Genomic DNA, 26,883 nt, shown 5'->3' on the forward strand with positions numbered 1-26,883 from the left:
GTTTGTTTATCATGATTGAGTGGTTCTCAGGTTCTGTATTCCAAACCGTGGCGCCCTGTCAGGAGGAAGGCACAGCACACACCCGCCTCTGTTCTGCATTGGCTCACTCGGGTTCCTGCAGCGCTCAAAGTGGGAGGGAGGCCTAGAGAAAGAAGTGGAGATCTGCCAGAACTCCCACAGATGACGTTCGGAGGGCCGGGAATGTATCACTCCAGATTCAAGGGGCATTGGGCCAAACAGAAGTTCTGCCTTTGACCAGCCCTGGAACCGGGCACGGCCGTGATTTCCCGCTGACTTACTCAAGATGGGACGAAAGGAACCCGAAGGCGCTCGGCCGCCTGGGCGGTCGGCTCCCGCCGGCAGCCAGCAGGTGGCGGCGCAGAGCCAACCAGCGCTGGGCATCCGTAGTCATGGCAACAGGCTGCCTACACGCTTAGCGAGAGGGATTGTTTTCCTGTTAACCGTGGCACCCTCTCCCAGTGCCGCAATAAGGGATGATTCTTCGGAAGTTTATGAGAGCCTGTTGTTGGCGCTTGTTGCCAAGTCCCGCTAGCAGCGCCCTCTGCAGGAAGCCGTTAACGCCCCACTGAAATGTATGAGGTCCAGGACTCATTGTGTCGTTCCCACCCTAGGTGAAGTGTTGCCAATGAGTCGGGCCTGGTCAAGTACATTTCGGCCATGTCCGTGCCTCGGTCTGGTTGGAGTACCGGGTCGGGCTGCCCTCCCTTGGAGCCAGAATCCCGATCCAACTTCAGAGGTGAAGAATGGAGCTAAGCAGATAATTCAGAATAAGGAGGGGTGAATGCCGCTAGGTCCCCACCTCACACGCAGGAGTAAGGTCCACAGAGTGCGGGGGTTGGGAGGAACAGTTCCATGCCCCTCGAAGAGATCTTTACACACTGGGTCTTGAAGGATCAAAAGCAGTTTGCTAAACCAAAAGGGGGAAGAAAAGCATTTGAGTCAAGGGAACAGCATCCTCAGGAGCCCAGAGACCTGGTGTCTTCAGGAAACTGCCGCAGTCTCTCTGGAAATGACGTGAGAGAGGTCAGAAAGGACCAGGTCATGAAAGATGTTTTAAGCCAGGTGCTGGAGAAGCCGCTGAGTGTGACAGGAGTGGGGGCAGTCTGCTAAGACAGGGACTCAGTTGCCAGTCTCGGAGTGTTGGGTGTGGGGAGACAGGAGGTCTGGGGCCATCAGGCTTAAGACTGGAATTGTCACACTTCTCCAGTACCGCACTCATCCATGTCCAGTGGAGAAACAGGGCAAGCCAGAGCACTGGCTGCCTCACCCAGGAACCTGGTTTGGGCCCCAGTGATATAACTCAGGCTGGAGCTGCTTGGAGGTGGGGAGGAGGGGCCAGGCTGGAGGGGACTGCAAGGATTTGTGGGCTGATGGAGCTAGGACCATGGAAGGAGCTGTCAGAGATGAAGCTCCTGTTGGGAGCAAGGGGGACCTGATGGATAAGGTGCCATTCACAGGGATGGGGCTCCTACCTGGAGCAGGGGCTGGTTAGGCAGGGGCTGGAAACTGGACACAGGTTCATTCTTAGTAGGTTGAGGTTAAGATCCTGGAAAGCCATCCAAGTGGAGATGTTTTAGGAGTAACAGGATGTATGAAACTGGAGCTAAACCTAAGTCATAAAGATTGATGTGAGTGTCCTCAGCGTGAAGAGAGCCATAGAAACGAGAGTGGAGGAGATAGAGAGGGAAGAGAGCCTGAGTGTACGTCTGGAAGGCACTAATGACTGGATAGGCAGGAGCAGGAGCCAAGAATGGCAGCCAGCGAGGATGCGACATGGGGAGGGGTTTGGGTCAGAAGCCAAGGAAGAGTGGAATTGTTTCAGGCACCTCCATTCTGTCTCAGAAAAAGAGGGACCAGGCGTATTTTGGGGGCATCAGTGGGGAGGACTTGGTAAGACCATTTGGTAGAAATTCCAGGGAGACAAATTCTGGGTTGACAGGGACGTTTGCAGCAGGGTGAGGTGCCCCATGTGAAGTAGAGAAGTTCATGTCACAGAAAGGGATGGAGGGCCACCCTGTCTCACTCCACCTCTGAAGTAGATGAAAATAAGCAATTTTTTAAATGAGTGAAGGGTGGGCATATTGAAAATGGCTAATTTATTTATACAAAGTAACTCTAATAATTGATTCCAAACATTGCCATGCATTATTCCCATTTTACAGATGGAAACACTAAGACACAGAGAGGTCAAGTGACTTACCCCAAATCACACAATCAGTAAGTGGCAGTACCAGGGCTCAGATTCGTACATTCTGGCTCCTAAATGTCTGCTTTTTTTTTTTTTTAAAGATTTATTTATTTATTTGAAAGTTTCAGAGAGAAAGAGACAGAGAGATTATCTATTCACTGGTTCAGTCCCCAAATGGCTGCACCTGTTGGAACTGGGCCAAAGCCAAGCCCAAAGCCAGGAGCCCAGAGCTGCTTCTGAGTCTCCACATGGGTGCAGGGGTCCAACTACTCGGGCCATCTTCTGTTTAGCAGGGAGTTGGATCGGAAGTGGAGCAGCTGGGACTAGAACTGGTGCCCATATGGGATGCCGGCACCCCAGGCAGCAGCTTTCCCTGCTACACCACAGTGCTGTTCCCAAGCGTCTGCTCTTGAAGATGCTGTGTGGCCTGGATGATCAGACAAGATCAGATTGGCAGTTTTCAAGTTCATCCTCATGGCCAATTGGAAGAGTTGGGAGCTGCAGGTGGAGAGAATGAAGTAGGAGGAAGTTCCTAAAGCACTTAGCTTGGTGCCCGCTGTGGGGCGTGCCCAGACACATCACATGAAATTGTCTTCCTCATTAAAGTGAGGCAGTGATAAAGCCTGGCACCCCAGGGTCCTGACAGCCTGACGCTAATGCATTTTCCATTCCTGACTCCTTTTTGTCTTTTCTGGAAAGGAACTCGCCTTTTAACCCTCTTCCCACAGTGTTCTACCACTCTTCAGTCGAAAATGAAAACACCAGCAAGGTGCCTATCTTCAATCCTGAACCGATCACCGCCCACTGCTTCAAGCAGTTCAAGCAGAAGGACTTTCACCTGCCTCAGAGCCGCCGGCGAATCATCATCGTGCCTGGCAAGGAGGACCAGGGGCCCACCAATGCCACACCACAGCCCCATGCTCCTCTACAGCCCGCCCCCCGCTGCAAAGCCCTGGAAGCTGAAGACATCCAGGAGCAGCAGGAGGACCGGAAAACCTGGCTGAGCAAGAAGCTGATGCTGAAGAAGGAGCTAGAATCCTTTGGTGACTTAAAGAGGTGGCTGGAGAACAAGCCCAGTGTCACGCCTGTGGAGGCCAAGGCGCTGAACAAGGTCCGTGAGCAGCAGGCCACTCAGCTGGGGGACCACTTGACCCTTATCAGGACCGCCAAGGTAAGCAGCCCCATCGGCCAGATGAAGATAGTGAGCGTTTTAGGGACATGCTGTCTTTGTGTTCCTTTGGGTTAGGTGGGAAGGGAATGGCTCACCCCATTTCACAGAACAGTAAGCAGAAGCCCCAAAAGGAGGTGTATTGGTTACCTGTTGCTGCTTAACAAATACCCCAAAATGTCTTAAAGCAACACATATTTATTACCACACACAGTGTCTGAGACGCTGGGATCAGGGAGCAGCGGAGCAGGGTAACTGTGGTTCAGTGTCTGACGAGGCTTCAGTCCAGACGTTGGCCTGGACCACAGTCATCTGAGGTCTCAACCAGGGCAGGAGGATCTGCTGCCAAGCTGGCTCACTCACGTCTGCCGGAAGGAGACCTCAACTCCTCCGCATGCGTAGTCTTCACGGTATGGCTGCTGGCTGCCCTACTGGGAACAGTCCAGGAAAAAGAGCGAGGACAAGGCAGCAATGTCTTTTGGGGAAAAAAAAAAAAAAAAAAAACTAGTTGAAAGACAGAGGCAGGGAGGCAGGGAGCTGCTATTGTAGCATAGCAGCTAAAGCCACTGCCTGAGACGCTGGCACCCACATGGGCACTGGATCTTCCGCTGATCCAGCCGCCTGCTAATGGCCTCGGAAAAGCAGTGGAAGATGGCTCAAGTGCTTGGGCCCCTGCCACCCACATGGGAGACCCACATGAAGCTCCTGGCTTGCCCTGGCCCAGACATGGCTGTTGCAACCATTTGGAGAGTGAACCAGTAGATGGAAGATCTCGTTCTCTCCTTCTCTTTCCCTCTCTCTCTGTAACTATGACTTTCAAATAAATAAATAAATAAAAAAGAAGATTATTTCCCACTTGCTAATGCATTCCCCAAATACCAGCAACAGCTGGGGCTGGGCTAGGCCAAAGCCAGAAGTCCAGAGCTCAGTCTGGGTTTCCTGCATGGGTAGCAGGGACCCAACTACTTGAGCCATCACCTGCCGCCTCCCAGGGTGTGCATTAGCAGGAAGCAGGGATGGGTCCAGGCCCTCCAATTTGGGATGTGGGTGTTGCAGCTGGCATCTTAACCACTGCAACCAATGCCCACCCCTGCTATGCCTTTTATAACCGAGGCTCCAAGATTCTGTTTTAGAAGCTTCACACTGTTACTTCTGACACATTCTATTTTGAAGATTTTTTTTAAAGATTTATCTATCTAAGAGGCAGAGTAACAGACAGAGAGAGGGAGAGATAGAGAGATCTTCCATCCACTGGTTCACTCCCCAAATGGCCATAACAGCTAGAGGTGGGCCTATCCAAAGCCAGGAACCAGGGGCTTCTTCCAGGTCTCCCGTGGGTGCAGGGGCCCAAGCTCTTGAGCCATCTTCCACTGCTTTCCCATGCACATTAGCAGGGAGCTGTATCAGAAGAGAGAAGCCAGGATTCATATAGGAGTCAGCCAGAGCCCATATAGGATGCTGGAGGCGCAGGCGGAAGCTTTACCTACTGTGCCACAGCACCGGCCCAGGTACATTGTCTTCATCAGGAATGAATCACTGGGTACTCCCACTTGTAATGGAAAGGGAATAAGGTGCCATCGCAGAAGGAGAAGAGTTGGAGAATTTGTGACTATATGTGTTTGTTTATTTGAAAGGTAGTGTCGCTCCCCCTCTTCGTGGAGGAACGACACAGGACCCTGCGCTGTTCTTTTGTCTGCTCGGCCCTCCCCGGGTCCGCTGCTGGTTCTTCCCGGGTTGGCTACTATCCCTTCCACCTCCGTGGAAGGGCAGTTCCCCCTGGCCGCTTTCCCCACTTCCGCAGGGGAGCGGCACACCGCCGGCCGGCTCTTCTCGGGGGCTGCACAGGTGTTCCTTCAGCTAGATGTTCCCCTTAGATGTTCCCTGGTGCATGCCGTCTCTCTCCTCCTTTATAGTCCTCCTCCGCCAATCCCAACTCGGCTGCCCACACGCCGAGTACGCTGCTCTCCTCCAATCAGGAGCAAGTCCTACAGTTTATTAGCTGAACTGGAGGCAGCTGTGCGGAAGCTGTTTACTTCTCTCCCAGCGCCATATTGTGGGAGAGCAGATGCATAGAATAAGTCTTAATTCCAGTAACTTAGTCCAATCCGGATTGCTCCCCACAGATCCCCCTTTCTTTTTATTTTTTGGCGTTGATACGCGCCTGTCTTCGGTGTCCCGCGGCACACACTCTGCTCTACTTGCTAGAGTTGCCACAGGTTCTTACAAGTCCTATCAGGCAAACCGAATCCGGGTCCTCTCTTCGCCATGTTATGAGGAGGTTTTTAGGCGCTGATGCGTGCCTGTGTTCGGTGCCCCGCAGCGCATGCTCTGCTCTGCCTGCAGGGGCTTACAAGCCCTAACAATCAGGCAAACCGAATCCAAGCCTTCTCATTGCCGTATTGTGGGGGAGGCCTTACTGATGTTAATTCGTGCCTGTCTTCGGTGACCTGCGGCGCATAAGCTGCTAGCTGCCCGCAGGTGCTCATCGCCTCACTTAATCAGGCAGACCGAATCCAAGCTCTCTCATTGCAGTGTTGTAGGGAGGCCTTTCTATTTCTCTATTTCTGTATCTCCGGGCATTCCTATTTCTCCCATTTTACTTCTATCTTCCAGCATTCCTATTTCTCTCACTTTACTTCTAAACTTCTGTTTCTCTTATCCCCGCAGCTTCCCGGCACCTCGCCCTGCCGGCAGGCTCCGCCCCGAGGCTATTTCTCCGCGGCTTTCCGGCTGAGCCGCTTCAGCCCGCTTTGCGCGCACACTCCGCAGTCTCGCACTTAACCCTTTCGCGTCTGAACCACGGCCTCGCGCCAGCCCCGTTCCCTATCTATTCACGCCCCGTGCTCTCTCTGCACGCGGCGGCTTCCGCGAGTCACACAGCGTAGCTTACGTGTCCGCCACTAGCATTCAATCTAAGTTCCCCGGGCTAGCCTGGCGAATTCAACCCAGCTTACGTCTCCGCCCCACGGTTTGGCTTCCCGTCCTTTGCTCCCCGGGCTAATCAGACGGATCCCAATCTGGCTTACTGTCGCTCCCCGTCTTCGTGGGGGAACGACACAGGACCCTGCGCTGTTCTTTCGTCTGCTCGGCCCTCCCCGGGTTTGCTGCTGGTTCTTCCCGGGTTGGCTACCGACCCTTCCACCTCCGTGGAAGGGCAGTTCCCCCTGGCCGCATTCCCCACTTCCGCAGGGGAGCGGCACACCGCCGGCCGGCTTTCTCGGGGGCTGCACGGGTTCCCTTAGATGTTCCCCATAGATGTTCCTGATGCATGCCGTCTCTCTCCTCCTTTATAGTCCTCCTCCGCCAATCCCAACTCGGCTGCCCACACGCCGAGTACGCTGCTCTCCAATCAGGAGCAAGTCCTACAGTTAATTGGTTGAACTGGAGGCAGCTGTGCGGAAGCTGTTTACTTCTCTCCCAGCACCATATTGTGGGAGAGCAGATGCATAGAATAAGTCTTAATTCCAGTAACAGTCTAGTCCGGTTTGCTCCCCACAGCTTACGTTTCAGCTTCTGGTTTCAACTTTTCGCCCCCCCATTCCCGGGCTAACTTGAGAATCCCAAAGTGGCTTTCGTTTCAGCCTCGGCCTGCCCCCCGCGGCTTCAATTTCCCTAACACTTTTCTCTACCCGGTATGTTTCCCTAAGTTTTCCTCCAACAATATTCCTCCCTCATTTCTCCTGGCCTCTCCCCACAGTCCGCATCCGAGTCTGTTTGTTCTAGCTTTCACTTTCGCTTTCGACCTTAGAGATTTCTCCCAGCTTCCCCCCGTAGTCCGTATCTGAGTCTATGCCTAGGCTTTTCAATAGCTTCTTCCGGCACCTTTTTCGTCCGGCTTTTCCCTAGGCTGTTTGCTAGTCTCTCTTTCCGATATTTTCCCTAGGCTGTTTGCTAGTCTCTCTCTCCGATATTTTCCCTAGGCTGTTTGCTAGTCTCTCTCTCCGATATTTTCCCAGTTCTTCCCGTTTCTTCCCTCCTAAGTTTGCTATCCGTCCTAGGTTTCCTATCCGACCTAAGTTTCCTATCCGAGTCACGGCACCATTATGTCGCTCCCCCTCTTCGTGGAGGAACGACACAGGACCCTGCGCTGTTCTTTTGTCTGCTCGGCCCTCCCCGGGTCCGCTGCTGGTTCTTCCCGGGTTGGCTACTATCCCTTCCACCTCCATGGAAGGGCAGTTCCCCCTGGCCGCTTTCCCCACTTCCGCAGGGGAGCGGCACACCGCCGGCCGGCTCTTCTCGGGGGCTGCACAGGTGTTCCTTCAGCTAGATGTTCCCCTTAGATGCTCCTGGTGCATGCCGTCTCTCTCCTCCTTTATAGTCCTCCTCCGCCAATCCCAACTCGGCTGCCCACACGCCGAGTACGCTGCTCTCCTCCAATCAGGAGCAAGTCCTACAGTTTATTAGCTGAACTGGAGGCAGCTGTGCGGAAGCTGTTTACTTCTCTCCCAGCGCCATATTGTGGGAGAGCAGATGCATAGAATAAGTCTTAATTCCAGTAACTTAGTCCAATCCGGATTGCTCCCCACAGGTAGAATTGATGAATTTGTGAATTTATTTATTTATTTGAAAGGCAGAGTACAGAGAGGCAGAGGCAGAGAGAGAAGTCTTCCATCCACTGATTCACTCCCTAAATGGCTGCAACTGCTAGAGCCAAGCTGATCCAAAGCCAGGAGCCAGGAGCCTCCTCTGGGTCTCCCACGTGGGTGCAGGGGCCCAAGGACTTAGGCCAGCTTCCACTGCTTTCCCAGACTCATTTAGCAGGGAGCTGGATCAGAAGTGGCACATCCAGGACTCAAACTGGCGCCCATATGGGATGCCAGCATTGCAGGCAGTGTCTTTACCCACTATGGCACAGTGCCATCCCCCCCAGTCCATCTTGTTTTTTTGGATGTTTAAAAATACTCATTGTTGGGGTCAGTTAAGCCACTGTGGGTTAAGCCACTGCCTGCAGCTTGCATCCCACATGATTGCTGGTTTGAGTTGCAGCTGCTCTACTTCCACTCCAGCTCCTAGCTAATGCACCTGGGAAAGCAGCAGAAGATGGCCCAGGTACCAGGGCCCCTGCTTCCCACATGGGAGCCCTGGATGGAGTTCCAAGCTCCTGGCTTCAGCCTGGCACCTTGCAGCCATTTAGGAAGTGAACCAGCAGATGGAAGCTCGTTCTCTTTCGCCTTCTCTCTCTCTCTTTTTCCTCTTTTTCCCTCTGTGTTCCCTCTCTCTCTCTTTCCCTCCCTCCCTCCTTCCCTCTCTCTTTCTCTAACTCTGTCTTTCAAATAATAAGTTTCTTTAAAAAATAAAATACAAATCCTCACTGTTTATTTGCTCTATGTGCCACCCACCTGGCTGTTGGGAAAATCACAATGGTGAGGTTGGGAGAAGGAAAATCTTCCTTTGACAGACATGGAAACAAGTTCAGGGAGGCCAACACTTTGCTGCACCTGTGGAGACAGGAGATGACCAAATCAGTAACAACTCCTTGTCTGTAGGTTGTGGTACAACCACTGAAACTTCTCCTGATTCCAGTTGGAATGCGGGGTCAGATACCTTGAATTGAAATACAACACAGTTACTGACCTGAGACTCACTTCCCTCATCAGGTGTTCTGGGGTAAAGCAGGGGTAACCATGGTGCCTACCTCTTGGGGTCGCGGTGACATCCAAATGCCTAAATCATATAAGGTGCCTCAGCCAGCACCAGGAACATAGCGAGCCCTCAATAGATGTTTGCCATTTTCATTATCATGGCCATCTTTCTGGAAACATTTGGCTTGGTTGGCTAAGAAACTTGAGGGTTGGTTCTTGCTGTTATCGTAGCCAAAATCTGATTCTCCAAGATCTAACCCACCCCTTTCTGCCAGCAGCAGTGTCTGTGAATAAGCAGAGAACTGAGGGTAGAAACCCAGCCCCACTGCTCACCTGCTGTGTGATCCTAGGAACGTCACTTCACCTCTCTGAGCCTGATTTCTCATTTGTCAGCAGATAAAGTAATAGCTAATTCATAGCATCCTTTAGTCACGCAGCAAACAACTGCTTGTTGCCTGCCCAGGGCCTGGGGCTTTGTGAGATACAAGCATTGGAGACGGGGTGCCTGGTGAAATAAGATGTGGTCTTGCTCATGAGGTCTTCAGTGTTCTGGAGGAGGCAGACATAAGCCAAGTAGTGACCCTCCTGCCTGCTTGGGCCACCCATAAAGGGGGGTCCACAACACTCCAGATGCACAGAGTGGCCATGAGCTGGGGACCAGGGAGTCCCTTTGGAGACTGTCCAGCAGTGCACAGAGGTGCGGGAGTAGTTTCATTACAAAATAATCCCCTTACCCTGGAAGTGGAGCAGGCGGAGAATTTGGACAGAGAGAGAAAAAGGGAAAGGTGTTCCAGGCCAGGCAGGAGGCCCCACCTGCTGTGGAAGGGCATGGACTGTGGTGCCCTGAGAGACCAGTGTCATTACAGACACGGACAGGTGTGACAGGATAAGACTGACGTTTCCCTTCTCACATCTAGATGGGGGGACAGGCTCAGAGGAGCAAGCTCTCCCAGGTGTTCTGGGGTGCAGGAGTGCTCTCATGACAATGCCCCGAGCAGCTGGGCTGACCTCAGTGCCCTTGGCACTCTGCCGTCAGCTCAGCTTCTCTCTCCCATTCCCTCTGACTCTGGGAAGTACACCTTCTTGGCCTGTCTCCCTCAGACTCACTCCTCCACCCCACTTTCTGTCTCTTCCACAAGGAAGTCCTCCAACTCTCCCCCCGCCGGATGGTGCCCCAGCTCCGGCTGCCCAGGCCCTCGTCCCTGTCAGCCTTGTACTCCTACCTGTACAGCCGCAAGATCGAGATCCTGGATTTATTTAACAAAGTGGATCGGAGCAAGTACCAGAAGATCACCAGGGAGCAGTTCATCCTGGCTCTAAAGGCAGTAAGTGTCACCTACTTCCCAGCAGGACACACCTGTCCCCTCACCCAGTCTCCCACTCCAGGTTAGGGACCAACTCAAGTACCACAGGGAGCATAAACTGTCAGCATTATAACTTTTTTTTTTAAGATTTATTTATTTATTTGAAAGAGTTACACAAAGAGAGGAGAGACAGAGAGAGAGAGAGAGAGAGAGAGAGAGGTCTTCTGTCGGATGGTTCACTCCCCAGTTGGCTACAATGGCCAGAGCTGTGCCGATCTGAAGCCAGGGGCCAGGAGCTTCTTCCAGGTCTCCCATGTGGATGCAGGGGCTCAAAGACTTGGGCTGTCTTCTACTGCTTTCCCAGGCCATAGCAGAGAGCCGGATTGGAAGTGGAGCAGCCAGATCTCGAACCAGCACCCATATGGGATGCCAGTGCTTCAGGCCAGGGCATTAACTTGCACCACAGTGCCAGCCCCAAGCATTATAAATTAAAAAGCCAGACTGGGCCGGCACCGCGGCTCAATAGGCTAATCCTCCACCTAGCGGCGCCGGCACATTGGGTTCTAGTCCCAGTCGGGGCACCAGATTCTTTCCCGGTTGCCCCTCTTCCAGGCCAGCTCTCTGCTGTGGCCCGGGAGTGCAGTGGAGGATGGCCCAAGTGCTTGGGCCCTGCACCCACAAGGGAGACCAGGAGAAGCACCTGGCTCCTGCCTTCGGATCAGTGCAGCGCGCCAGCCGTGGCGGCCACTGGAGAGTGAACAAACAGCAAAAAGGAAGACCTTTCTCTCTGTCTCTCTCTCTCACTATCCACTCTGCCTTTAAAAAAAAAAAAAAAAAAAAAAAAAAAGCCAGACTGGAAAATGTGGCTTCCCTGTAGCCACATCAGACCCTTGAAATCAACCTTGCACCCCTATGTAAGTTTATAGAGCCCTTGCAACATGAGCCAGCTGCCTGGGAAGTTGCCATTTTGCCTCTCAGACCCCAGAACTGAGCCCAGAGACAGCAGGGCCCTCAGTCCTGCCTCTAGAAGCTTCTAGAATTTCTTAAGCTCTCATTGGCCATTTGAATCCTATGGGGTCTTGTCAAAATGCAGCATTTGCACCCCCCTCCGGAGGACCTGGATTTGATTCCCTGCTCCAGCTTCTGACTCCAGCTCCCTGCCAGTGCAGACCCTGGGAGGCAGCAGGCAGCAGGTGATGGCTCAAGTGCTGGAGTCTCTGCCTCCCAGGTGGAGACCTGAAACAGGGCCTCAGCCCAGCCCTAGCCCTTGCGGGTATTTGGGAAGTGAGCCAGTGGTTGGAGATTTTCTTTCAGCGTCTCTTTCTGTCTCTAGTGCTTGATCTCTCTTAAATAAATAAGTACTTTTTTAAAAATGCAGTTTCTGACTCAGTACATCTGTGCAGGGCCCAAAATACTGCATTTCTTCTTCTTTTTAAAAAAAAAAAACAATTTTTTTAATCTGAAAGGCACAATAACTCAGAGAGGGAGAATAGAGAATTCCTCCAAATGCTGACTCACTCCCCAAATGGCCACATTGGTGGAGCTAGGCCCGGCTGAAGCCAGGAGTGTGCAACTCCATCCTTCTACTGATTTGTCAGGTGCATTAGCATCAAACCAGCACCCTGATGGGGATGGTAGCTTTGCAAGTACAGTTTAACCCACCGAACCACAGCACTGTCCCCAAGATGCTGTGTTTGTTTTAAAGATTTATTTATTTATTTGAAAGTCAAAGTTAGAGAGAGAAGGGAGGCAGAGAGAGAGAGAGGTCTTCCATCCGCTGGTTCACTCCCCAGATGGCCGCAACTGCGGGAGCTGTGCTGATCCGAAGCCAGGAGCTTCCTCTGGGCCTCCCATGCGGGTACAGGGGCCCAAGGACTTGTGCCATCTTCTACTGCCTTCGCAGGCCACAGCAGAGAGCTGGATCGGAAGTGGAGCAGCTGGGACCTGAACTGGCGCCCATGTTGGATGCTGGCACTGCAGGCAGCGGCTTTACCCTCTATGCCACAATGGCAGCCCCAAGATGCTTCATTTTTAGCAGTGCTCCCAGTGGTCCCACTTTTACTTGTACTATCTATTTAAACATTTAAATTAATTATACATAAATGGAAATTTTAATCTAGTTCTTTTGTTTTTAAGGAGGACTTAAATTTTAAATTTCATTTATTTGAAAAGTAGTGAAATGGAGAAAAACAGAGGGAAGTTTTCCATTTGCTTACTCACACCCCAAATTCTTGGAATAGGCAGGGCTGGGCCAGGCCAAATCCGGGAGCTAAGACCTGAGTCCAGGTCTGCAGTGTGGGTGTCAGGAGCCCAGGTACCTTGCCATCACACACTGCCTCCCAGGGTGCACATTAGTGGGAAACTGGAATCCGAACATGAGCTGGGGCTCAAACCCAGGCTCTCCAACATGGCACGGGGGTGTCCTAAGTCCAAACCCCACCCAAATAAATAAAATTTAAAATCCATTTCCTCAGATACACCAGCCACATTTCAAATGCTCCATAGTCTCATGTGGCAAGTGGTTTGCTCAATGGAAAACATCTCCATCGTCTCAGAGTTCTGCTGGTATAGCAGAGGTCTGCAGACTGGCACATCCAGCCTACCCCCTTTAAAATGAAGTTTTGTTGGATCACAGCCACACTCATTCATCTGTGTGTTGTCTCTGGCAGGGACAGAGTTGAGTAGTTGGACAGGGGCCGTGTGACTCACAGAACCTCAAATGTTGATTGTCTGGCCTTCTCTAGAAAATGCTTTTATGTATTTTGAATACAATAAAACATACCAAAAAACAAACTAGTGGGTGGGTGTTGTGGTACAACAACTTTGGCCACCGTTGGGATGCCTGCATCCCATTTCAGAACACCTGTGACCAGCTACCACCTCTGCTCCTGATTCAGCTTCGCGCTAATATTCCTGAGAGGCACCAGGTAATAGCCCAAGTACCTGGAGGCCAGGATGGAATTTCTGGCTACCGGCTTCAGGCTGTCCCAGGCCAGGCTATTGTAGGCATTTGGAGAGTGAAACAGTGGCTGGAAGATATCTCTCTTTCTCTCTCTGTTGCTCTGCCTTTCAAATAAATAAAAATGAATAAACATTTTTAAAATATAAAAATAAATCTGAGGGGAACAATTTAGGAAGGAAGAAGTTTTATTAAAAAAAAAAATTTAGGAAGTTGACTCCTACCCCATAACCAAAATAATAATAATAATAATAATAATAGTAATAAAAGTATTAAACCCTCAGCAGCAGGAGAGTGCTGATCTTATGTAAGGGGGGCTCAGTAAAGAATTATTGTTTTCTAAAGAAGCTGAGGGGCATCCTATTTCCTTTAAAACTTTTCTTGAATATTCAGTGTTGCTGGACAACATCACACACCTGCAAAGGTGCGCCCTTCCTTAAAAGAGGGAGTGGTAGAGTATCTCTGCTCCCACCTCACTCCCAGCAGGCAGGCGTGGTCCTGAGAGATGAGGGCGGTCGGCGTGGGCACCCATTCTCCTGGTCCAGTGCGGTGAATGCTGCCTTTGACGTGGGCATGCAGCAGGGAGGAATGAGAGGAGGACGCAGCCTGTAGGGTGGCACCCTTCTGGAATGGGCCTTCAAAGAGGGATAAGGGCTCTTCAGGCACAGAGGAGGGAACTGAGGGCACAGGTGGCACAGGGAGTGTGTCCGGGACCAGGAAAGGGACCTGGCACGTGAGCTGGGAGTGGTATGGGTGGAACTGAAGATGAGGACAAGGGCGTGGGGCCCAGGCTGACAAGGCTTTGCCTGAGGGATGTCTGTTCTCTCCCTAGATCAGAGTTCCTCTGATGCAGCAGGAGGTGGAGGATGTAGTAATCTACCTGGGCTCCCTGGGGAAGCACAATACCATCACACTGGACATCGTCACCACCACCTACAGGAAGTGGGCCCTGACCCAGCAGAGGAGCACCGTGCCCACCGCGAGGGAGTGTGTGTAGTCCCCGCTGCCCCGTGCCTCCACAGCCTGTCCTGGGAGCAAGGGTGGGACGGGCTCCTGCAGCGCTCACCTCTGAGTGTGTTCTTCCTCCGGCTCCCTGGGCGCTGGCCACACCTCTAGAACTTCCAGACCCAGAGTTGGACTCAGGAGGAGTCACTTCTGTCCACTCAGACACGTGAGGCCCAGACCCTGTCCTCAGAGGAGGACGTTCAGCAGGCAGCGCCAGTCCTCACATCCCATCCGACAGGTGCAGAAGTGACCAGGATGGCAAATCTTTCCCAAAGCATTTCTCTGGGTGTGGGGCCAGGGCCTCCCTTCTATGAATCCACAATGCAGTGATAAAAATTAATTGAAATTCGTTGTTCACAAAGCAGAATTGGGTTGTGTGTGGAGTTACTGGAAAGTCCTCTTGGGAATTCTGTCAGGGGTATATAGCGGGGTTGCCATGAACAGTTACACAGGTTGTACACACACGGGGTTCCGTTTGCCAAGCTGTGCATTGGTGAGGCCTCCTCTGTCCAGGCAAGACACAGAAGCTAAAGCTCTGGTTTTGGATTTACTCTAGAATGCAAGGGGTATTGTGTTTCACATTTTTATGCCATTATTGTTGTTTTTTTAAAAAAATAGAAAACTACAACCTCTCCCCTGCATTCCAGCGCACTCCCCGCATTCACACATCTCTTTTTCTCAATGAAATGAGAATGCACCCCTCCCCCACCAGGTAGGCAGGCATTTCATCTCAGATGTGTTTGGGAGGCTTCCCACCATCCTCGAGGTGGCAGAAGAGCCCTAGAGGGGCAGTGGAGGGGTGTCAGGTGTGCTTCCCTAGGTCAAGACGGAGCAGGGCCCCTGGAGTTCACGGTTGTCCTCCCTGGTGTGGTTCACTTGGAGATGGTGTGCAGACTCTCAGAATGTCTTCTTCCAGTTCCCCGGGGGATTGCCCATCGCCAGTTTCCACAGGCTGTACTGCAGAGGCCCTGTCATCCCGTAGGCAGGGTCTCCACCCCTCTAAGAGCCCAAGGGACCTGAGCATCTGGGTCAGACAAAGGCCCTGAGGCAGCCGTGCCTTCAAGGAGGCTAGGCGGGGTGAGATGGGTTTGGTGGGAGGGCCGCTGAGGCCAGACCCGGCCAGCTGTCATGGCCAAGGGACAGGCCCCTGGGTTTTAGTTTAGGTGCCAGGGAAAGCCGGGGAAACAAGGTAATCCTAGTTTATACTATTTGAAAGTCCTGTTTGCTACTAGGTGGAAACAAGGTGACAGAGGATCAGAAAAGTAGCAAGAAGGTGAGGGCGGCCACAGCAGGGAGGGAGAGATGCGGTCAAGGTGTCTCGGGTGAGCTCTTTCCAGCCGTGGGAAGGAGGCAGGAGGGTGGCCTGGCCTGCGTGGTGATGTCAGACAGCTGCCTGGCACAGTCCACGGCTGGGCCCCCTCTTAGCTCCTCCTTCCTCTGTGTCTTCCTCCAACTCCAGTCTTCCTCTTGGCGAGACAGAAGATCCCCTTACAGGCTTCACTCAAGAGGCAGAAAGTAGATTCCGTCTCACAGCCTCGCCAGATGGACCTACTGACAGTGCCCGAGGTTGACACAAAGACGGAGGCGAGGCCCTTGACCCTGGAGGAGATGGAGGACGTGGGCAAGCGCTACCGCGAGAGGAAGCGGCTGCAGAAGGTACTCGACCAGCCAGGGGGCTCGGGGCTCCAACGCTGGCAGCCTGGGGTCCAGCCATTGCGCTGGCCCCACCTGCTCAGCCTACCCCGGGGGGCTCGGGGCTCCAACGCCGGCAGCCTGGGGTCCAGCCATTGTGCCAGCCCCACCTGCTGGCCAGGGGTATGGGGGACCTTCCAGGGGACTTCACCTCTCTGGGCCCTTGCTCTCTCATCTGTGTGATAAAAATAATACCTTCCTCACAAGGTGTTTGTGAAGACGAAATGAAATCAGTCCCTTAAGGACCCAGTTCCCCTCTACCCATTCTTTTTTTTTTTTTTCTTTTTAAATTATTATGTGAAAGAGAGAAAGAGACAGAGACAGACACTTCCTAAATGGCCACAATGGCCAGTGTTGGACCAGGACAAAACCAGGAGCCAGAACCTGCATCTGGGTCTCCCACGTGGGTGGCAGGGAGCCAAGTACTTGGACCGTCTTCCATTGCTTTCCTAGGCTGTTAGCAGAGAGCTGGATGGGAAGTGGAGCAGCTAGAACATGAACCAGTACCTGTAGAGGATGCTGGCGTCGCAGGCGGCAGCTTTACCCAGTGATGTGGCCCCTCTGCCCTTTCTTTTAATGATGATTTTGTGTCCGGAGACCAAGGGCTTGGCACAGGGTCCAGGGCTGCACAGATGACGGAGAAGTGAGGGGTGCAGGAATGAAAGGTCGGTGATGGGTTAGCTCATCTAGTAACTGCCTGCCCAGAGCCTGCCACAGCGCGGGGCACATCCTGGGTCCTGTAGTGCAGTTCCTGCCCTCGGGAAGCGGTCAGGCTGGTCAGCGAGGCAGACAGCATTGCTGTGACGTCTGTCATTGCTTGAAGTCTGTCCTATCTGAATGCGTGAGTGAACACGGGCTGAAAGGACAGATGCTAAGTGCCATTACATTCAGTTCCATGGCAAGAAAAAGTCCAATGTTCAACCAGGAGTCAGCAAATCTCTCTGTAAAGGGTCAGACAGTAAACATTTCCAGCTCTGCAGACCACGCGGTCTCTGTCTCTGATACTCAGCTCCCACAGACAGCACCTCAATGTGTGAGGTGGCCACGTGCCAAGAAAACTTTATTTATAAAAACAGAGGGGGAGGCCGGCGCCGCAGCTCACTAGGCTAATCCTCTGCCTAGCGGCGCCAGCACACCGGGTTCTAGTCCCGGTCGGGGCGCCGGATTCTGTCCCGGTTGCCCCTCTTCCAGGCCAGCCCTCTGCTGTGGCCAGGGAGTGCAGTGGAGGATGGCCCAGGTGCTTGGGCCCTGCACCCCATGGGAGACCAGGAGAAGCACCTGGCTCCTGGCTCCTGCCATCGGATCAGCGCGGTGCACCGGCCGCAGTGCGCCGGCCGCGGCGGCCATTGGAGGGTGAACCAACGGCAAAGGAAGACCTTTCTCTCTGTCTCTCTCTCACTGTCCACTCTGCCTGTTAAAAAAATAAATAAATAAACAAACAAACAAACAAACAAACAGAGGGGGAGTCGGACGGGCATTGCAGCACAGTGGAATAAACTTTCACTTGCAAAGCCCACACCGCCGTAGGAGTGGTTCCAGGGTTCCAGTAACGGCTGCTGTACTCCAGTCCAGCGCCCTGCTAACGATGAGTACTTGAGTTCCTGCCTCCCACGTGGAAGACCCAGATGGGATCCTGGCTCAGGCTTTGGTCTCACCAGGCCTGGCTGTTGCGGCCATTTGGAGAGTGAACCACTCTGTCTCTTCTTCAGTTGCTGCCACTCTGGCTTTCAAAAACAGACAGACACACCAGGTTAGGGGGCTAGATTTGGCCTACAGGCTGAACTTTGCTGATTCTGTTAGAATTTTTAAAAAGATACAAAGATACTTTTGTTTTCCTTCTTGGAGGAGGAAGAACGGCAGCTACAAGCTACAAGCTGCCACACACTCCCCAGCAGCCCCCCACCCCCACCCCGCGCCGTGCCACCTTAGCCCCTGACTTCCACTAATTTAAGTCCATAGGCAGTCTTCTAGACTGTGTGCCCTGCTCTGGGCCCTGCGCCTCTGTCCGAGAGATGCCCCTGCGGCACTAGTGTCGTGCCCCACGGTGTGTGTCCTGCAGCCCTATGCCTATCTGAGTTTGGGCTGTGCCCGCAGAGCCACGTGTCCTGGGCACTCACACATTCTTCAGAGTGGCCTTGACTGACGCACTGATTTCACGACCTGAACCGCAGCCCCCACCCCCAGCTCCGGGGGTGGGGGTGGGGGCGGGGCGTGGAGGTGGACGAAGCACTGCGCACGGAGGAAGGACACACAGCCCCGGCTCTCGGCGCTCTCTCTGCAGCACCTGATCCCGTCCATCCAGTACACGGAGCGCTGCCGCCTGGTGCGCTGCGGCAATGAGCGCATCGATGAGCACTGCCTCCCGTCCACCCTCTCTGGGGAGATGAGGGAGATGGTCGACAGGACGCGCAGGGACACCTTTCTGGTCTACCTGCAGTGCTGGAAGCTCTGCGAGTTCTACAGCCTCCCGCTGACGGAGGACATCCTCATGAGAGGTCAGAAACTGTGACCGGCCCCGGGCGAGATGCCAGGAGCGCCCTGGGCTGGGGCGAGGGTGGCATCCGCCCCGCACTGCGGCCTGTGGTGGGGACGCTGGGAGGGAGGGAGAAGGGGAAGAACGGTCTGCTTTGCTGCTAGGTGGGATTCCCAGGACACAAGGCCCAGAGGCCTGGGTTCCCCAGATGTGGTTTTGGGGGTTCTGGATTCTGGAGCCCGGAGCCTGGCGAGCTGGAATGGCATTCTAGAGCCGGAAGCACCAGGGACCGGAGTTCTGGGTGAGTGAGCCCTCAGGTTACGCATGAAGGGAACAGCTCCGAGATGGAAGCAGGAGATCTGATGCAAAGGCTCACTGCTGTCAAAGCCCCTCTCCAGGCCAGGCCTGCTCCCTGGAGCTTCTGCAGAAGCCGCGAGAGAGGAAGGTGCAGCAGTCGGGGCTGCCGAGGCCTTGCTCTGCTCGCAGGACAGGGCTCAGGCCCGAGGACCCCCCACCCAACCCCCCCACCCCAGCCAGCGCATCCTCTGTTTGGGGTAATGATTTTTCCTTATCCAGACAATGCGAGCCCTCTTGGCAGAGAGCACCTCAGATGGGTGCAGGCCGGGGAGTCCAGCCCGCTGATGACCGCTTAGTAGTGCCAGCAACGCAAACGTGGAAGTTTGTGAACTTGCCAGTTCCGCGGGCAAGACTCTCCGTGTGCTTTAAGAGCACAAAGGAGCCAGCTGCCTTTGGGGCGGAGCTTTTCCCCCGGGGACCTTGCAGGACATTGCTGTGGCCATTCTGGAAAATGCAGCAGTGACAGGGGGCATGTGATCAGTGGCGGGACTAGAGCCAGGGCTAACTGCCATCTCTTTCCCAAGACAGCGGGCAACAAACTCTAAACATTCAGCACTTCGGGACTGCACGAGGCTACTTCAGAGAGCCCCTGGGGAAAAAAAAAAAAAGTTGAAGCATATTGATTTTGGTACAAAAAATGTTGAAATCCATGCATGATTTTTTTCATAATACACATTTTCCATTTTGCAGTGCAGTGCCCTCGTGTTCGTGTGCCAGGGCTACCGTAACAGGACACCAGAGCAGCTGACTGACACAACACAATGGGTGTTCGTTTGCTTGCAGTTCTGAAGGTGGAAGCCTGAAGGGGTCAGCAGGGCTGCTGTCTTCCACGGCCTCTGCCTTGGCTCCAGACGCCACCTTCTCACTGTGTTCTCACACGCCCTTCACTGTGTGTGTGCAGCCTTGGGATTTCTCTCGAGTGTCCACATTTCCTCTTTTTTTTTTTTTAATTTAAAAAAAGATATTTATTTATTTGAAAGTTAGAGTTACACAGGAAGAGAGAGAGAGAGCAAATCTTCCATCTGCTGGTTCACTCCCTAGATGGCTGTAACAGAGCCAGGAGCTTCCTCTGGGTCTCCCATGTAGGTATGGGGGCCCATACACTTGGGCCATCTTCCACTGCTTTCCCAGGCCATTAGCAGGGAGCTGGATCAGAAGTGGAGCAGCTAGAACTTGAACTAGTGCCCATATGGGATAACCCACTAAGCCACAAAGCCAGCCCCCACATTTCCTCAATTTTAAAAAAATTGAGGGGCCAGTGCTGTCGCATAGCTGGTAAAGCTGCCATCTGCAGTGCCAGCATCCCATTTGGGCGCCAGTTCCAATCCCGGCTGCTCTGCTTCCTGTCCAGCTCTCTGTTATGGCCTGGGAAAGCTGTGGTAGATGGCCCAATCTTTGGGCCCCTGCACCCTTCTGGGAGACTCAGAAAGAGCTCCTGGCTCCTGGCTTTGGATTAACCCAGCTCTGACCATTGCAGCATATTAGAGAGTGAACCAGTAGATAGAACACTTCTCTCTCTCTCTCTCTCTCTCTCTCTCTCTCTCTCTGCCTCTGTCTGAAACTGTGCCTTTCAAATAAATAAATAAATCTTTTAAAAAATTATTTATTTGAAAAAGCGACAGAGAGAGAGAGAGAGAGAGAGAGAAAACTTCCATCTGCTGGTTCTCTCCCCAGATGGCTGGGCCAGACTGAAGCCAGGGTCCTTGAACTCCATCTGCGTGTCCCATGATGGGTGGCAGAGACACATGCATGGGGTCCATCATCTGCTGCCTTTAGGTGCATTAGCAGGAAGTCGGGTTGGAAGTGGAGGACCGGGGCCTGAAGTTTGATTCTAGCATGGGATGTGGGCTTCGCCTGCTGAGCCACAGCACCCACCCCCACATTTCTTCTCCTTCTTCATCTAAGATTTTTTTTTATTTATTTATTTGAAAGGCAGAGTTACAGAGAGAGAGGAAGGGAGGGAGAGACAGAGGTCTTCCATCTGCTGGTTCACTCCCCAAATGGCTGTAATGGCTGTGGGTGGGCCAGGCCAAAGCCAGGAGCTCAGGGCTTCTTCTGGGGCTTCCACATGAGCTCAAGGGCCCAAGGAGTTGGGCCAGTCTCCTCTGCTTTCCTAGGTGCATTAGCAGAGAACTGGAACAGCTGGGACTCAAACCAGTGCCCATATGGGATACCAGTGTTTCAGGCAGTGGCTTAACCCACTGCGCCGCAACGCCAGCCCCACCAGCTCCATATTAATTGCCCCCAGGCCTCCCACATCCAGTCTCGCTGGCAGGACAGCCCAGTGCCCCCTTCCTGGTAATGCACTGTGACTCTGTGCCCTGTCATTCCTGGGAGGCTGGGGGAAGGGTCCAGGGACCACTTTGCATTGTGGTGTGAATCTACAATTCCTCAAAAATAAAAGGTATATGAGGACAGTGTCTAGAAGGAAGAGTTGTGTGAAATCTGGTGTTTTCTTGCATGCTGGAATGGCTGTGGTTAAGGATACTGTGTTTAACGCTTCAGAGTAGCTACGAGAGGACTTTGTTCTCACCACAAAGAGATGATAAAAGTATGACGTGACTTATCTACATTCATTGATTTGATTCTTACACAAGGTACATATACACTGAAAATCACACTGCCCTCCATAAACACATACAATCGTGTGTCACTTAAAAACAAGACCTATGGGGCCAGCCTTGCGGGGCAGCAGGTTAGGCCAGTTAATACCAGGATGGAGTCCCAGCTTCTTGGCTTCAGCCAGGCCCAGCCCTGGCCATTGTAGCTTTCTGGGTAGTGAGCCAGCAGACTGAAAATGTCTTCCCTTTCTCTCTCTCTTTCTGCCTTTCAAATAAATAAATAAATAAAAGTACATATGTAGGGGCCGCCGCTGTGGCATAGCAGATAAAGCCACCACCTGCAGTCCCAGCGTCCCATATGGGTGCTGGTTTGAGTCCCGGCTGCTCCACTTCTGATCCAACTCTCTGCTGTGGCCTGGGAAAGCAGGAGAAGATGGCCCAAGTGCTTGGGCCCCTGCACCCACAGGGGAGACCCAGAAGAAGCTTCTGTCTTCTGGCTTTGGATCAACTCAGCTCCGGCCATCTGGGGAGTGAACCAGCAGATGGAAGACCTCTCTGCCTCTGCTTCTCTGTAACTTTGTCTTTTAAATAAAATAAAATAAAATAAATCTTTAAAAAAAGAAGTACATGGCCGGCGCCGCGGCTCACTAGGCTAATCCTCCGCCTAGCGGCGCCGACACACCGGGTTCTAGTCCCGGTCGGGGCACCGGATTCTGTCCCGGTTGCCCCTCTTCCAGGCCAGCCCTCTGCTGTGGCCCGGGAGTGCAGTGGAGGATGGCCCAGGTGCTTGGGCCCTGCACCCCATGGGAGACCAGGAGAAGCACCTGGCTCCTGGCTCCTGCCATCGGATCAGCGCGGTGCGCCGGCCGCAGCGCGCCGGCCGCAGCGGCCATTGGAGGGTGAACCAACGGCAAAGGAAAACCTTTCTCTCTGTCTCTCTCTCTCTCACTGTCCACTCTGCCTGTCAAAAAAAAAAAAAAAAAAAAAAAAAAAAAAAAAAAAAGAAGTACATGTGTATAAAATTAAAGAAAAGGACATTTCATACTTAAAAAACATTTTTGTTAGAATTGTATCTATGAAACACATGATATCTGTTCTCTTTATATTAATTTAAAAATTTAAAACGAAAATGTGCATTTATTTACAGAGAAAAAGAGGCCCCTGTCTGAGCCAGGCCCGGCTGATGCGTCTCGCACATGTCTCTTGCTGCCCGTAGCCCTGCTGTATCCGGGAGACAAGATCATCTTCCAGAGGGACCAGGTGCGCCCGCTGCGGCAGCCCGGCGGCTACTACTCCGACAAGAAGGCCTTCGCTTGGAACCGGTCGCTGCACCTGGCCCAGGGCCTCGAGCCCGGCTACAAGAAGATGGACAAGACCGACAAGCTGAGCACCGCATCTGCTTTCTCCCTGCCCTTGGCCGCCTGCCCACTGCCACCCCTTCGTGTGCAGGGACTGGCACTCCGATGTGCTTGCGGTGTCCTGTGCCAGTGTCACCTGTGGCAGGTGTCTGAGGAGCAGGGTCAGCTCCCCTGTCCTGCACGCAGTGCTGCAGATGCCAGGGTCACCTTCTTCTCCTCGGAGAGCCACTGGGCCCGGCCGAGGACAGCGGGGGCCCTTCTCCACCTGCCGCGCTGCAGGGGCAGAGCTGGAAGCAGGCTCGCACTGCCAGGAGAAGAGAGCCTCCCTGGGGCCTGGCCTGGCTCTCAGACCAGCCTGTGCCTTTTCTTAGATCACCTCCTTGGGTGATCCAAAGCCTAGACCACCCAGATCTGGGCCGGGCAGTAGGCGACAACCCGTGGCAGCATCAGTGTGTTTCTGCAGGTGGAAGAACATAGTGACACCCCTGCAGGGGGATGGGCAGCCTGGGAGGGAGGGAGGGAGGGAGGGCGGCTATCTGGTCAGATGCCATGAGTGGGAGGGGCCCATGCCCCCCAGCACCTGATGTCACCATCAGCTGCCCGCTGTGGTCGTGTGTCCAGAATGCTGGGGAAGGCTGCGGCTGAGTAGAGATCAGTCAGGCCTTGGGCTGAATGGACAAGTTACTCTACTGTTGGCCTCAGCATCTTCATGTGTAAAATGGGCCTGACAGCATCCCCTCCCTCCCCTCCCCTCCCCGTCCTCCCCTCACCCCTGCCCCCAAGCCACACACTCACAAGCACAGGACAGATCCACAGCGCAGACAGCACCCCGTCACTGCCATCGTTGACTGTGCCGCTCCTCTCCCCCTGCCCTGGCCTCCAGTGCAGAAGCAGGCCCAGGCCTGCGGGTGGGCCTTGTCCACAGCCCTGAGCACGGGCCAGGCAGGTGGTGGCCTAGAGGGCCTTTCTGATCACCCGGTGACCGCCTTCCAGTGCCGGGTGGCTGGGCTGGTTCCGAGCCATGAACTCAGCGCAGGGTGAGAAGCTAGGGAAGAGGATGTTGTCCTTAGGCTGGATAGAGCTGTAACCGATAAAGACAGGCCCTAGGTCAAGGAGAGACCTTAACACTGCCTTGCGTCACAGACTGAGCTGTGAAAGATTCAAGGCCAGTTGTACAAGGAGACTGCAGAAAGTTCATGGGAGATGGAATTCAACTTTGGCGAAAAATTTCAAAATCCATGCTTCTGTGGGATCTCCAGACAGCTTGCAGTGTTGTGAGCCTGGCCCGGCTCTGGGAAATTAGTTTTTATCACCGTTGTCCTGGAGGGGAGCGGGAGTCCGGGCCCCTAAAGACAGATCTGGCTGCAACTTCTAACTCAACACCGGTCCTGACTCCCCCGGAGGCCTCCGCTCGGGGAGGAAGTGGCCCGTCCCAGCAGGCCGGGTTTTGCAGCCAGCAGAGCTGCCCCAGGCCTGCTGCATGTTCCCCTGGAGCCAGAGTCCAGGCCTCACCCCTGAAAGAAGAAATTCTCCTTCCAGAGCTGTGGTTTGAGTCTAAAATGGCGCACCCCGCTGCCCCCGGGCCTGCTTCCCGAGCCCCTTAGGGCGGCCTCCCCACCTGACCAAACGCCTCTCTCCCCACTAGGAAGACGCCGAAGAAGCTCAAGAAGATGCTCTTTAAGGAGTTCGAGGAATTCACCAGGTCTGCAGCAGCCCTTCAGTCTGGAGGAGGGAGGGCGCACTTCCTGCTGGGGGGGTGCCCGGAGCACAGCCCCTGGGGCTCGGTGCCCAGCGCCGAGACGGTGAAGCATGCGCAGAGCGGCTGGCGGGCGCTGCTCTGGGCGCAGTCCCTGCGTCAGCCCATCCCGGACCTCTATAGCCCTCCCTGCGCAGTGAGTGACAGCTGCACACCCACTTGATGGACGGGGAAGCTCACTTCTCCCTCAGAGTCACCGTCCCCTGAGTGGCAGAGCAGGGACTTGAACCCTGGGCTGGCTCCAGAAGCTGCTGTCCAAACAGCACTTGGGAAGGTTCCTGGAGGACAGACAGCGTACGCTGGAGGGCTTGGGTTTCAGAGACAGCCCACTGGGAGTCAAGTTTGCACTTAGCCGCCTGCTCCCTGGATAACCCCGGGGCAACGACAGCCTCTCTGGGCCTCTGGGTCCTCCCTGGGGAGGTGGACCGGACGACAGCGCCTGCGTGTAGTGCTGTGGCGTGGCCGGCCCTGAGGCGCGGCAGTTCTCAGCACAGCACTAAATCTGTCTTGGTCCCAGCTGGCGTGCTGTGCTGAGGAGGAGCCCCGGCCCGGGCCTGGCCGCCGTGACAGTGCCCCCTTCCCCCGCCGTGTCTCCTCCTTTCCAGGAAGCTGAAGGGCAAGAGGTCCAGCGGCTCCCAGCAGCACACCTGCCCCAGTTCCTTCTGGCCGGGTCAGCTTCTGGACAAGCTGCAGCTGTACCTGCCCACGGTGACCGCGGACGGGAGCCTGGTGCTCTTCAGCCGTGTGCGTCCCGAGCACCATGCCTATCCCGCCACCTACCACCCTGACCGCTGGTGGCCTATGAAGGACAACAGCTACATGGTCCACGCCTACTATGATTCCACCAAGGTCTACCACATTGACTAGAGAGGCCCAGGCGCCGCCGACCCAGGCGTCCGTGGCCCAGAGCCCTAGGCCTTGTTTTGGGGCCTGTGTCTCCGAGGGTGGATGTGGACAGGGAGAGATCGTGTGTTTGACCCCTTCCCCCTCCTGAACTCTGCCCTCAGAAATAAACCAGGTTGGCGTTCTCCCACGCCTCCTGTGACCCAGCTGGTGTGAGTTCTTAGGAGCCAGGGCCAGAGCCTGCGGCTGGGGGTGTTCAGCAGACCTCCCCCCGGAATGTGTCAGGGATGCCCACATGGCACCCCTGGGCCCTGCAGTGCCCGCGGGGAAGTGGGCTTGAGCCAGTCCAGCCCACAGGGTCAACACCTTCCAGGCTCCAGCCTCAACCCCACCACCTGCCGGCTGCAGCAGCCCGGGCAAGACAGTTCACGGCCAGAGGTCCCCTCCAGCGCCCCTCACGGCTGGACTCTCCCGGCTGTGGACACCACCATGCTCCCCCCCGCCCCCCAGCAACCCCAGCCCGCCTCACTGCCGCCCTCGCCTCACCTCTGAGCTCTTGCTGTCTGGAGCACCTGTGACATCTGTGGCGTGTGAGGTGAGGAATCGAGGTTTCCGTGTTTTCTCCTGCTTCTTGATTTTCACAGTCTTTAAAACAAGCGCTAATGGGGCAGGCACTGTGGCACAGCAGGCAGAGCCACTGCTTGCAACACCGGTGTAGTGGTCGTGGAGGGGAGGCGGTGCCGGCAGCGAGTCTCGGGGGTTCTTTCCTTAGCTCAGGATGGAAAGAAAAGGCCGGAGACGATCTGCAGAGACAGAAACCTTCATTTGACAGAAAAGCGTCTGGTCCGAGGGAGAGCAGGCGGAGTGCCCGAGGGGGCGCTTGCTTGGGTCCCAGGTGTTTAATGCATGACTGCCTGCTCACTGGGTCATTCTGTTTGGTGCTCAGTGGACAGGGGTTTCACATACAGCATATGGATTGGCTTGGGGCTCAAGGACAAAGTGGGGGTCTCCTGGAGGCGGCCTGCCTCTCCCTTAAGAGTTCAGCCCCCTCCTCTGCCAACTCTGGGTGAAAGATTACAGCCAACCTGGAGTTGTGGTTTAGAGCCGCATGGTCACACAAGATAGGGTGTCTCCTGGAGCCGGTCTGAGTCTCCCCAGGGGCACAGCCCCTTCCCCTGTCAGCTCCGGGTGAGACTGCACCCACCCTGACGGTGTGATTTAAAGCTAATCCTCTACCTGTGGCGCTGGCACCCCGGGTTCTAGTCCCGGTTGGGATGCCGGATTCTGTCCCTGTTGCTCCTCTTCCAGTCCAGCTCTCTGCTGTGGCCCAGGAGTGCAGTGGAGGATGGCCCAAGTGCTTGGGCCCTGCACCCACATGGGAGACCAGGAGAAGCACCTGGCTCCTGGCTTCGGATCGGTGCAGCGTCGGCCGTGGTGGCCATTTGGGAGGTGAACCAACAGAAGGAAGACCTTTCTCTCTGTCTCTCACTCTCACTAACTCTCCTGTCAAAAAATGTAATAATAATAATAAAAAGCCATGAGATCACACATGGCACATAGAAGCTGTCAGTGGGGGAGATGCCAGTTGGCCTGGAGACAGGCTTTGCAGCCACAGT

General features: G+C 54.3%; 1 protein-coding gene across 1 annotated transcript; it reads left to right on the plus strand.

The window, feature by feature from the left end:
* Positions 1-1,405: 1,405 nt before the first annotated feature.
* On the plus strand, positions 1,406-25,472 carry EFCAB12 (EF-hand calcium binding domain 12). Its single transcript, XM_089304927.1, has 10 exons — positions 1,406-1,465; positions 1,864-1,911; positions 2,856-3,380; positions 10,099-10,284; positions 14,055-14,211; positions 15,687-15,883; positions 18,201-18,414; positions 22,527-22,692; positions 24,314-24,370; positions 25,030-25,472. Exons 1-10 carry the CDS (start codon positions 1,406-1,408, stop codon positions 25,289-25,291), a joined length of 1,872 nt encoding a protein of 623 aa, XP_089161053.1. The 3' UTR covers positions 25,292-25,472.
* Positions 25,473-26,883: the final 1,411 nt, after the last annotated feature.

The sequence above is a fragment of the Oryctolagus cuniculus genome, chromosome 10 (genome assembly GCF_051225735.1).
Source record: "Oryctolagus cuniculus isolate XC-2025 breed Fujian yellow rabbit chromosome 10, ASM5122573v1, whole genome shotgun sequence".
NCBI classification, from domain to species: Eukaryota; Metazoa; Chordata; class Mammalia; order Lagomorpha; family Leporidae; genus Oryctolagus; species Oryctolagus cuniculus.